Source organism: Astyanax mexicanus, chromosome 2 (genome assembly GCF_023375975.1).
Source record: "Astyanax mexicanus isolate ESR-SI-001 chromosome 2, AstMex3_surface, whole genome shotgun sequence".
Taxonomy (NCBI): Eukaryota; Metazoa; Chordata; class Actinopteri; order Characiformes; family Acestrorhamphidae; genus Astyanax; species Astyanax mexicanus.
Window position 1 is genome coordinate 77,643,398 of NC_064409.1, and position 13,034 is coordinate 77,656,431.

The 13,034-nt window shown below is 38.2% G+C and overlaps 1 protein-coding gene across 2 annotated transcripts in view; it reads left to right on the plus strand.

Moving 5' to 3' along the window:
* Nucleotides 1-11,991, plus strand: part of khdrbs3 (KH domain containing, RNA binding, signal transduction associated 3) — a 224,075-nt gene extending 212,084 nt beyond the window's left edge. For both annotated transcript variants that reach the window (XM_049474908.1, XM_049474909.1), the window contains exons 8-9: nt 6,895-6,953; nt 11,583-11,991. In XM_049474908.1, the coding sequence (XP_049330865.1) occupies nt 6,895-6,953; nt 11,583-11,674 (151 nt within the window). In that variant the 3' untranslated portion in view covers nt 11,675-11,991. The remainder of the gene's footprint in view (nt 1-6,894; nt 6,954-11,582) is intronic.
* Nucleotides 11,992-13,034: the final 1,043 nt, after the last annotated feature.

Consider the following 13,034-nt stretch of genomic DNA (forward strand, 5'->3'; position numbering starts at 1 on the left):
TGTGTGTGTGTGTGTAGTTATGTGTCCATCTTTGTCTTTTATAGAAAGATGCACATAATATAATGTGTGTGTGTGTGTGTGTGTGTGTGTGTGTGTGGACTTTATTTGGAAGCCCTCAGGTTTTTAAATATCACCAAACACATTAACCCTCTAACTCACCACACCTCTGCTCTACTGCGTGTGTGTGTGTTTGTGTGTGTGTGTGTGTGTTTGTGTGTGTGTGTGTGTGTGTGTGTGTGTGTGTGTGTGTGTGTGTGTGTGTGTGTGTGTGTGTGTGGTAAAAACCATGCCAGTGGTCTAAATGTTAAAGTCCTTTCTCTGGCCAATAACAAGCTGTCTCATTAGAGAAGCTCTTGGCAGAAATGTGGTGCACACAATATCTCTCTCTCTCTCTCTCTCTCTCTCTCTCTCTTCCTCTCTCTCTCTCTCTTCCTCCCTCTCTCTTTGAAGGGTGTCAGATGCATTGCTGAGTGTGAATCCAGTAGCGGAGGGTGAAAGTGTGAAAATGCCCCCTCAGTGATCCGTGATTGGAAACTACTCTCTAAACATTTGCAATCTGTGGCTTCAGAACTACACAAATGACCCCACATTACCCACAATCCTCATATACAACACCCACGCTCACGCTCCAAACACTCCTCACACTCCTCACACCCACACAACCAACATACACACTATCACACGATATGATCGTGAATCAATTCCATGGTTCCACAGGTGTATGATAATAAAAGCAGCAGCTAGGCATGCTGGGAATGCTTCTACAAGCATTAGTGAGAAATCACTACTCACTATTCACTACTAAATAATCCACAGCCAACTGTCAGTGATATTATAACACAGTGGAAGAGACTGTGATACGATTTCAAGCCCCCCCTAAAGTGTATCAAACTATTCCATGTTTTCCTTTCCTTTCCTTTCCTTTCCTGGTTTACCTGCCTGGCTCATTATTGGTCATGTGTGGTCAAGTTAAGGTGGTACGCATGCTGCTCAAGCTACAGCATTACATGTAAGTAGCTTGTTTTCTACTTAGCTTTCTTAAATATGCACTTTAAACACTTTTTCTTATATAAATAACTCACATCAATTTACTATCCCACCTTAAATGCTGCTAATTTACCATTCCGCCTTAAACGCTGCTGTGGCGGCACACAGGCTTCAGGCTGTAGATGCTATTTTTGGCACTGTTTTAAGGCGGAACAGATCATTCAAACGGGAATCCACGTTCTGATTTATATTGACTGTTTAAAACTCTTTAAACACTTTATCATCTACTAACTACAGTCTAAAAAGGAAACTGTATTTTAACGTAGAGAAAATTAGTTTAAACACAGGGAAACTGTTAAGGTGGAATGGAAATGTGTTTTAAGGCGGAAGGGAACTGTAAACAAGAAATTAAAAGCTTCATATGCTGCAGTAATGTTAGACTTAGTGACAAACTAGTTACTCAAATGAGTAGTTTTACAATAAACTGGTGTATTACAATTATTCAATGTTCTATCTTTGTATTAGGCTACTTTGAAAATTAACAATAGATTTTTAAAAAAGGCATTAGCCAAGCTAAATAAATGCATTCCTACATAAATCTCCCCTTAACATTTAATATTGTAGTCACAGTGTCAAAATATGTGGATGAGATGAGGGACAAAATCCTTATCTGAAGGGATTTTCAGTTCTATTGTTATTTTCTATTTATTTAGAATTAAATAACAAATGATTCCTGTGGGAGAGATCCTGTAGAATATGAATTAATATTTAATGGAGAGAAAGCTGATGAAAGATAGCAGCCAGTAGCATTGTGTATCTTTGTGTTTTTGCAGGATTAACTGTGGATTTTGCTGTATAATATACTATTATTTATGACTATAAAGGTTATTGCGTGGTGTATAACATTTATACACCACGCAATAACCTTTATAGTCATAAATAATAGTATATACAGCAAAATCCACAGTTAATCCTGCAAAAAACACAATGAAACACAATGATACTGGCTGTTATCTTTCATTAGTTTTAGCTGATGAAATGAATTTATCTTTTATGTGCTGTAGAGATTAGACAATACAGTAAGGAAGCGAGACACTGTACGGATTGTAAGACTTCAGTTTAATGAAGCAATCGCCTGCGCTGTACTGGTTTCCATTTAAACCCTAAAGAAATACTTGACCCCTCCCCGCCAATTATCATTGTATAATTCACACCCTGTCCTAAACCTTGTGGAAAGCCTTACCTAAAGAGTTAAAGCTGTGAAAGCAGTAAAAATCATATTAATCCCTGTATATTAAGAATGCGATGTTACTCTGGAGGTCAAATGCATGCAAAAACAAGATATTCCTATCACCTAAACAAGCCTGCATTACCTACAACCCCACAACCTACACCTAAATACCAACAGCCTGCATCACCTCGTCTTCCTCACAGCCATAACCTGGATCTTTCAGGTGTGTGATCAGGATAAGCTGTAAGCTGTAGAGTGGAGTGGAGTTTATTGAGTTCAGTGTTAGTGTGATCGATAACACACACCCTGACATTAGCACAGCGCAGATAACGCAGAGGTACATCCTCTGTGTGTTCTGTGTGGGTCTATATGTGTGTGTAGGCAATATACAGGAGAGCGTCAAGTGTGAGTGTGTCTTTGCTATCATAACGGCGGGAAAAGTATACGTTTAGTGGCTTGAAACATGACATCTGCTTGTCACTTGCCATTCCCTTTAAGATCCAACACTGCTCTGACTTTGGTGGATTGCTATTTTAATTGTGCAGCTACCTGGACGTGTTCAATGCTTCTCAGCAGAGAGAGTTCATTTGTTGATGTAAAAGTTTGATGTTGATGTAAAGATTGTGCACTAATGCTGCATGTCGATGTGTGCATATCAAGCAATGACAATGACAATTCATTGCCAAGATAGCAATGAACGTCTGCGTAGGTTGTTTTTTAGTCAGTGGTGCACCTGTGTTTTCCGTTGCCAAGATAGATAGCAATATGCCATAAATTTATCAGAACACACCTATTATTTAAATGATTCATGCAGAAGGTGTGAAAATAGACTGTTGACGAAGTGTAAGATAGCAATGAGCACTGCATGAGCACTGTCATGCACAGGGTGTTATATAGAGCGCATTGTGTATTCTTTAGACTTTTTAGAGTTCATCCTGCTTCTGTTGGAGTAAGTGCCTCTAGCCTCTGACTTTGTACTAGATTTTGGAGCATTGCTGTGATGATTTGATTGCAATCAACAAGAATACAGTTCTTCCACTGCTTCACAGCTCAATCCAAGCCCACACCTTGCATTTTTTGTTATCTGTTTATGTTCCAGAGAGTCCTATTTGGTATGATAAGTTTCTTTAATAACTGTGTAATTACACTTAAGCACCCCTTGTAATAACAGTGTAATAACTACTGGTGAAGTATGCATTGATACAGATTGATATCAGTTGTGCAGGTTATGCAATTGCACATGTGTGTGTGTTTTGTACAGTTGTGTATGTACATATGTCACATCCATAACGTACCACAGTTAATTCAGACTCTGCAATGTGATTGGCAGAGAAGCATTTTTTGAGTGCCATTATCAGCCAGTAATGCACTGTAACCGAAGCTCTCCATGTATTACATACAGGTAACCTAGCAATGATGCAGCGCTTACATGCCAAATAGAGCAGCAATGAAACTATTTTAACTATGATTTTAAATATTTTCTCCTCCTCTTTAACTCAAAATCTTTTAATAAACAGCAAAAGTGGAAATGTGTTATAATCACAATAATACACTCGAGGTTCGTGCTCTAACGTATATTATTATTACGTATTATTATTATTATATTATTACGTATTATTATTATTACATGTTATAGCACTCCCTCTCATGTATTATGTCTTAAGTATAACTATAAAACTTGTACGACTAATTTGTAACAATGTGTACCTCACTGCTAGTTATACACTGTTATTACATGGATTGTTAATGTGTAACTACACAGTTACTATAAAGTTATGCAGTTATTATAAAGTGGGACCCCTTATCATATTGGTAATATGTCTCTATTACAGGGACTAGAGAGTGTGTGACTGAATACATCTACAGATGCATCTCGAAAAGTTGAAAAGTTACTTTATTTCAGTAATTTAGTTCAAAATGTAAAAAATCATATATTATATAGATGTATTAAACACAGAGTGATCTATTTTAAGCCTTTATTTCTTTTATTGTTGATGATTATGGCTTACAGCCAATGAAAACACAAAAATCAGCATCTCGGATAATTTGAATATTATATAACTTAGATTAATTGGTACTTTTGGAAGTGTGGGCAGTGTGCCAAGTCCTGCTGGAAAATAAAATCCTCATCTCCTCAAAAGTTTTCAGCAGCAGAGGGAAGCATGAAGTGCTGTAAGATTTTGTGGGAAAACAAAACTGCACTGACTTTAGACTTGATAATAAAACACAGTGGATCAACACCAGCAGATGATCAGCATGTCTCTCCAAACCATCACTGATCATCAGTAAATTTTACATTTCATTTATAAATCAAGGGAGCAGAGTCTGGAGGAAGAGTGGAGAGACACACAGTCCAAACTGCTTGAGGTCTAGTGTGAAGTTTCCACCAATCAGTGATGGTTTGGAGAGACATGCTGATCATCTGCTGGTGTTGATCCACTGTGTTTTATTATCAAGTCTAAAGTCAGTGCAGTTTCCCTCTGCTACTGACAGCTTTTATAGAGATGCGAATTTCATTTTCCAGCAGGACTTGGCACACTGCCCACACTGCCAAAAGTTCCAATTGGTCTCATACAGTAAAATATTCTACTTTTCTGAGATACTGACTGGATTAAAAGGGTTGCACGGCAATATTTGGGCATTGCTACTTAAGTCAGCTAGCTTTTGCTGTTAATGTCACAACCGGAAGATATCCTTTAAAATGACGGAGTGATAAATCAATAAATACCTTTTTTTCCCCACACCTTTGCTCCTCCCACTGCGATGATTGACAGGAGACAAGAAGAATGCCCAAGCGAGTGGCTCTGAGGTTCAGGCTACCAATAGAAGAGTGATTGGCAGGCGGAGTGATGTGTTTATAGCTGAAGGGAGAGGGCTGCTATTGGCTGAGGGTGAGACGTGCCACGGCTGTGATGAATTACCTCTCAAAGACAGACTTATCAAACCTGTTCCTAAAGATCCCAGAGAAGGACGAGAAAGAGAGAGAGAGAGAATAGAGAGAATAAAGAGAGAAAGAGAGAGAGAGAATAGAGAGAATGTCTCTCTCTCTCTTTTTCTTCTCCTCTTGTCTCATCGATGCTGCCACGTCTCATATATGGCTATACCTGCTGACGGGTTGCCAGCGTTATGGAAAATCCTCCAGCAGGAAATTGCCTGCAGGAGGCAGAGGGAGCGTCTGATTACGAGCGTCTGATCTGAGGAGGTGAAGTCATATCAGAAACCAGGAGCAGACGGAGGAAAAGAAAAAATATCACTTTTGGTAGAAATGACTGAAACGCAATCACGCCGCCGTGCGGAATATTCCTCAGATTTATTGTGTGTTTTATTACAGTTTTCATCCCTTCTTCATCTTTTTCTTTGTTTTTTGTGTCGTTTATTTGGTGTGAAAGTCTTTCAGATCAGTTTGAGCACATTTACTCCATTATAAATCAACACGTCTCAAGTTTATATCAAATATAATATATTAATACAGCCTACTGCCTCTCTGCTTCTTTATACACTTACATTTCTCTTTTTCTCCTCTCGCTTTTTCATTTCTCTCACTTTCTCATTTTGTCTCACTACATGTTCTTCTCTTTTATCCTTTCTCTCTCTCTCTCTCAGTCTCTCAGTCTTATTATCTCATTTGCTCTCTTTGTTTCTCATCTGTTTTTTGATCAGTTTACGTTCATCATTTTTATTCTTCATACATTCATCATCTTTCTCTTTTTTCTTTCATTTCTTTATTTCTCCCACTTTTACTCTTGTTATTCTTTCTTATCTCTCTCTCACATTCTCTGCTTCTCTTTCATTCTCTATCTCTCTTTCTACCTCTCATCTCTTCTCATTCGTTTCTCTTTCTTATTTTTTCTTGTTTCTTGCTCTTTCTTTCACTCTTCTTTTTAATTATATCTTTCTCTCTGTTTTATCTATTTAATCACTGTCATTTTCTCTCATTGTCTTTTTTCTTTGCATCACTTTTTCACTTTTATCTCTAATTGTCTTTTCTTCTCCTTATCTATCCTTTCATTTCATTTCACATTTCAACCTTTTCTAGCTTTTCTTTTGCTCTTTCTTTCTTTTTTCTCTTCTCTCACTCTCTCTGTCTCTCTCTTTCTCTTACACACACACTCTCTCTTGATTCTTTCACGTTCTTCCAAACTCTCTTTTTCTTTCCTTTTCTATTCTCTCTTTATAATTTTTTCTTCTTTCACTTTCTCTTTCTCTCCATTCCCCTTTCTCTCTCTGTCTCTTTCTCTTCATTCACCTCTCTCTCTGTTTCATTTCACATTTCAACCTTTTCTAGCTTTTCATTTGCTCTTTCTTTTCTTTTTTTCTTCTTTCTCTTCTCTTTCTCTCTCTCTCTCTTTCTCTTACACACACACACTCTCTCTTTATTCTTTCACGTTCTTCCAAACTCTCTTTTTCTTTCCTTTTCTATTCTTTCTTTACAAATTTTTCTTCTTTCACTTTCTCTTTCTCTCTATTCCCCTTTCTCTCTCTGTCTCTTTCTCTTCATTCACCTCTCTCTCTTTTTGTCTCTATATTAACTTTTCTCTCTCTTTCTCTCACTTATTTTCTTTTTCTACAAGGGATTATCTCTCTCTGTCTGTACATTCTCCTCTCTACTTCCCTTTTTTATTCCCTCTGTTTGTCTGTTTGTTAACAGCACTCTCTCTTTCTCTCTCTCCCTCCAGTTCAGACGAGTATTATGAATATGGTCCGGGTCTGAGCGGGGAATCCTACGACTCGTACGGTGAGTGTTTCTCCTTCAGCCGGTTAGGAATTCACTGGTTCTCACTTCTGCGTGTTGAAATTTACATGTTCCATGTAGAAAGTTTCGCTTGGAACGGCAATACAAGTCAAATTTCCAACATAACGGCTGCTCATCACATCAACAGTGGTACAAGCTGTGGTATTATACAGTTTATTATCACTTATATCTGTTACATCTCATACAATCAGTCCTACACTCAGTACTGTCCAACCTGTCTGTCTGTGAAGATCTTTCGATGGGGTTTAAATGTGAAAATACTGTATAATGTTTTTCTATTAATGGTTTACTGAAGGGGTGTCCAAACTTCTTTTGTTGGGGGCCAGAAGGAGAAATATATTAGTATTAGTATAAGTCACGGGCCACAGACTCTGTAATAAAACAAATAATGAAATATACCACTTTAAATAATACATTTTTCCTGATTATTTCATTTACACACCATTTTACTTGACTTACTATCTTTATCTTTGACAGTGTTGTGTAAACTAAGATTTTTCAAATTGATGTTTAATTTCATGATGTCTCTTAATATTAAACTCCTTAATTATGGCAACTTTTAGGCTCTTTGGCCCGTTTTTCTGCGCTACAAATGCGCACTCTCTCCGCTTTTAGACTCTTTTGCCCCGTTTTTTCTGCGCTAGAAATGCACATTCTCTCCGCTTTTAGACTCTTAGGCCCCGTTTTTCTGCGCTAGAAATGTGCACCCTCTCCGCTTTTAGACTCTTTGGCCCTTTTTTCTGCGCTAGAACTGCACACTCTCTCCGCTTTTAGACTCTTAGGCCCGTTTTTCTGCGCTAGAAATGCGCACCCTCTCCGCTTTTAGACTCTTTGGCCCGTTTTTCTGCGCTAGAACTGCACACTCTCTCCGCTTTTAGACTCTTTGGCCATTTTCTGACACCTAGCGTTCAAACTTTGAATCTCACATTATAAAAACCTGCTTAACAGCAGGCCAACTTTCATTCTATTTCTAAAATACCTGTCAGTTTGGACACCCCTGGTTTACTGGGTTATTTATAGGTGCCTGTGGTTTCTGAGTGTAGTATAAGGTTTAAATCAGAGAATACAGTCAGGAAAATGAATGTCTAAAGCCTGTAAACCTGATTGGTCTGACAGTTCCTAATTACAGTTGGTGGCATGCCTCTGGTCTGGATTTGCTAATTAAGGTCTGAGACCTTGTCAAATAAAATCCTGGTCTGTTCAGAGCTCAGGGTTCCCGATGGACGTTGAACAGCCACACTGAGAATTTGTGTTTTTGCTGATTGTTTATGTTTGTATGTAATTAAAGTAAATGCATTTATGTGCGTAAATGTGTTTTGTGCTTAATTAACCTTTGCTTTGTAATGTTTGATTGGCTGCGGTGGTTTATTTGAGAAAATCTCAATCCAATTGACGAATGCTCAACTTTTTTACATTTTATTTATTAATAAACATCCATAACTGCATCTCATGCCTAAAACACATTATGCAAAAAAAAAGGTATTTAAGTGATCACTTATAAAGTGACCACTTTATAATGCTGAAACACGTTCCATTCCAAGTCTTGAGTTGTGTACAGTAAAGCTGTAAGTGGCTGAAATAACCAAAAAAAGATGCAGAGCTTTCAGACCTCAAATAATGCAAAGAAAACAAGTTCATATTCATAAAGTTTTAAGAGTTCAGAAATCAATATTTGGTGGAATAACCCTGGTTTTTAATCACAGTTTTTTTTTCATGCATCTTGGCACCATGTTTTCCTCCACCAGTCTTACACACTGCTTTTGGATAACTTTATGCTGCTTTACTCCTGGTGCAAAAAATTAAGCAGTTCAGTTTAGTTTGATGGCTTGTGATCATCCATCTTCCTCTTGATTATATTCCAGAGGTTTTTAATTTGAAAAAATCTTTGCTTCTTAAAGATTGCTTTGGAACTCATCTCCTGTTTGAAATCACATCATTCTTCAGTTGTTTTACATCATTTTAGACCTAAATTGTTCTTTTTCAACTTTCTTTGGAAGGTGCTGCAGGTCTGAAAAGCACAGTTCTGCTCTAAATATTGCAATGCACACAACATTATGGGTGACATACCAGAGTTCAAAAGAGGACAAATTGTTGGTGCACGTCTTGCTGGAGCATCTGTGACCAAGACAGCAAGTCTTTGTGATGCATCAAGAACCACGGTATCCAGGGTAATGTCAGCATACCACCAAGAAGCACCAACCACATCCAACAGGATTAACTGTGGACGCTGTAAGAGGAAGCTGTCTGAAAGGGATGTTCGGGTGCTAACCCGGATTGTATGTGCACCTCAACTCTCCTGTTTCCACTAGAACTGTCCATCAACATAGAGGTGCTGTTTTTCAGACTGGCTTTAAATGAACCCTGTAGCTCCACGCTCTTTGAAAACGTGATGATCATCATTAGTTCTCTTCTTCCATTCTACCACTCCACTGACTCTGCGTCATTCTCTCTGACACCACACACAAAACAATCCAGATGGCGCTTGCTTTGGGTGGTCTAAGCAGCCGACAGCTTGACAGTTCAAAGAGGACCTTTAGATTAAGCAGCTAGCATGCCTTTCTGTTCTTTAGGAACACAAGGTTAGCGCGTACGGCCGAGGCTCTTTCTTTTTAAAGAGGGCGTTTCGTACGCAAGCTGGCGGACTGACAGCTCTCTAATTAAACGCTATCGGTTATGGGCTCGTCTTTAAAAAGGCTCTGTCAGCGAGGGGACGCTGCCGCAGACCGCAGAGACACGCTGCTGCTCCGGAGACACAAAGACAGCCATCGACAGCGCCCTCGCTCATCCGCACGGACGGGCGTGAAGCAGCGCTCGCCCCCGGCTAATGGTGCGGGTGACCTCCCCCAACAAAGACGGCGGACCAAACTCCTTTCAAGTCCTTATTTGATCTTCTGCTCGGGTGAAGGACGAAGAGACGGTGCAAAAGGAAGAGAGACGGACGCTGCTTGTTGTCGACAAGTTTCTCCTAAGACAAAAAACTGGACAGATAAATGACCTGTCCTACACTTTACCTACGGATTCTATAACAGCTTTGTTATAAATGTTTCTTTATTTCAGTAATTCAGTTCAAAATGTGAAACTCAGATATTATCAAGATGTATTACAACCCAAAAATCAGTGTCTCAGAAAATTAGAATATTATATAAGATCAATTGGTACTTTTGGCAGCGTGGGCAGTGTGCCAAGTCCTGCTGGAAAATGAAATCCGCATCTCCATAAAAGTTGATTTTGCAAGAAAACAAAACTGCACTGACTTTAGACTTGATAATAAAACACAGTGGATCAACACCAGCAGATGACATGTCTCTCCAAACCATCACTGATTGGTGGAAACTTCACTCTAGACATCGAGCAGTTTGGACTGTGTGTCTCTTCACTCTTCCTCCAGACTCTGATCCCTTGATTTACAAATGAAATGTAAAATGTACTGATGATCAGTGATGGTTTGGAGAGACATGCTGATCATCTGCTGGTGTTGATCCACTGTGTTTTATGATCAAGTCTAAAGTCAGTGCAGTTTTGTTTTCCCACAAAATCTTACAGCACTTCAAGCAGAACCTCTGCTACTGACAACTTTTATAGAGATGAGGATTTCATTTTCCAGCAGGACTTGGCACACTGCCCACACTGACAAAAGTACCAATTGGTTTTAGATAGTATTTTAATTTTCTGAGACAATGATTTTTGTTTTTGATCACTTTCAGTTAACAGCTGTGCTGAACTCATCAAGAGTTAATTACTTGAATTTCTTGTCTCTTAATAAAGTGTTTGAGAGCATCAGTTAAAGTAAAGTAGTGAAGAGGTAGAGTTACAGGTATACAGTGAATAGTGAATATTTGAGTAATGTTCGAATCCAGGTTATGAGAAGCAACAACTACTCAACTAAGTAAAGAAAAATAAATCATTTTAAGAAATGAAGGTCAGTCAATCTGAAACATTTCAAGAACTTTAAAAGTATCCTCAAGCACAGTTGCAAAGACCATCAAAAACGTTGCGATGAAACTGGCACTCATCAGAAGCTAGGAAAGGAAGAGCAAGAGTCACCTCTGTTACGAGCTTTAGAAAGAGCAAGTTAGATAAACTGTTAATTATAAAAAGAAATAAAAATAAATTTGAGGGTAATTTGCTTCATTCTGCTAAAGTACTGGAGTTTTTAAGAGGTAACTCTACAGTAGCTTTACTTTCCGGAGATGGTCCTGATGAGTGCCAGTTCCATCAATTTGATGGTGTAAGTAGATAAGAGCATTATTTAAATATTCACTATTCACTGTATACCTGTATAACTCTACCTCGTCACTACTTTACTTTAACTGATGCTCTCAAACTAAAATTAAGAGACAAGAAATTCAAGTGATAATTAACTCTTGATGAGTTCAGCACAGCTGTTAACTGAAAGCCTGAAAAAAATCTCAGGTGACTCTACCTCATAAAAATGCCTTAAAATAAAGCCAAGCCAAGGTGTGCAAAACTAGTTTGAAGAATCTAAAATATTAAATATATGCTTTTTTCTTAGTTTTTCCATAGATAACTTTCCATAGTAACAATTTAACGTGAATATTAATGAACATTCTGAGCTCTATTGACTTTTATTCTCTGTGTTTCCTCACTCAGGTCAGGAAGAGTGGACAAACGGCCGCAACAAAGCTCCGCCGGCGAGGACGACCAAAGGAGTGTACAGAGACCAGCCCTACTCCAGATACTGAACTCTAAATCAGCTGCACCTGTCCGTGCTCTCCCAAGTAATGGATTTTCTATGGACTCCCCCCTTTCTTTCCTTTTTTTAGAATAAACTCGAGCAAAACCACAAAAACAGAACAGCAGCAGAGAGGAGGGGACGCCGGGGGGTGGGGTTTAACGGGGACGGCCAGTCAGTTGACGCCACTTGGATCGTCTCTTCTTTCCCGAGTTACTAAACCTGTGATCACTAACTTACAGTATATTGTAAAGTACAGTAGATTAACCTACCAGAATCTTCTACACCCGTAAATGGACAGTTCTGGGGGGGTTGGGGGGTATTAGGTGGGGGTGGGGTGGGGGGTTAGGGGGTAGAATGCGGTGTTAGGTGTTTAGACTTAGTCAGGTAAAATTTATATATACACTTTTATTTCCTGATAATGATTTTTTTTCCTCTTTATTTTATTTGATTTGATTTTTTTTTTGATGAGTGATCAGCTTCAGTGTGTCCCTTGTAAATTTTAATCCTTTAATGAAGAAAAAAAAAAAGAACAAACGAACAAAAAAAAAAAATCTTGATGCACATATTGTGTTACCTCTTTTTTTTGTAATGCTGCGTTCCTTAGCATTAAAGGGCTTATGGGAGCATGTTAATGTAAAAAACAACAAAAAAAAAAACATTAGAACATTGTACTCAGTCATTTTACACCTGGAAACTATAGATTTATGAGTCAAATGAAGAAAGCTGGTCTTTTTTTGTCCAGTTTTTAGAGTCTTAAAGTCTAAAACAGCCTGTGATGGGGTTGCCAACTGCTTAGAACTCATACCCATCCTTTAGAACATAAAATAAAAGTGCCCTCTAAAAGTGAGTTGATTATTTAATTAGAAATAGTTTAAAACATCTAAAATCAGTCCCTTTTCAAGAGTCAATTACTTGAGTTTCTTGTCTCTTAATGTGTTTGAAGAGGTAGAGTTGATAATTGGTTGTTCTAATCCACTTAAACCATCACAATGATGGAACGGGCACTCATCAGGATCAAGAAAGAAAGAGCAAAATTGCTGTTGCTCAGCATAAGTTCATCAGAATTGCCAGCTTCAGAAACTTTACATTAAGTTACATTAACTCTTATGCATGTAACAATAGATGTAATAACAGTGTAACTACTGCTAAAGTACATATCATTACAGATGAATTACAGGCGTACTGTAGCTCTGTTATAACACATGGATATCAGTGTCATTTAGACATAATATCTAAATACTAGTCTCAAAAAAGTAGAATATCATTGAAAAGTTACTTTATTTCAGTAATTCTGTTCAAAATGTGAAACTATCTTGGCGGTTAGAAATACAGGTGCGCCACTGACTGATTAAAACTGATTAGTTAGC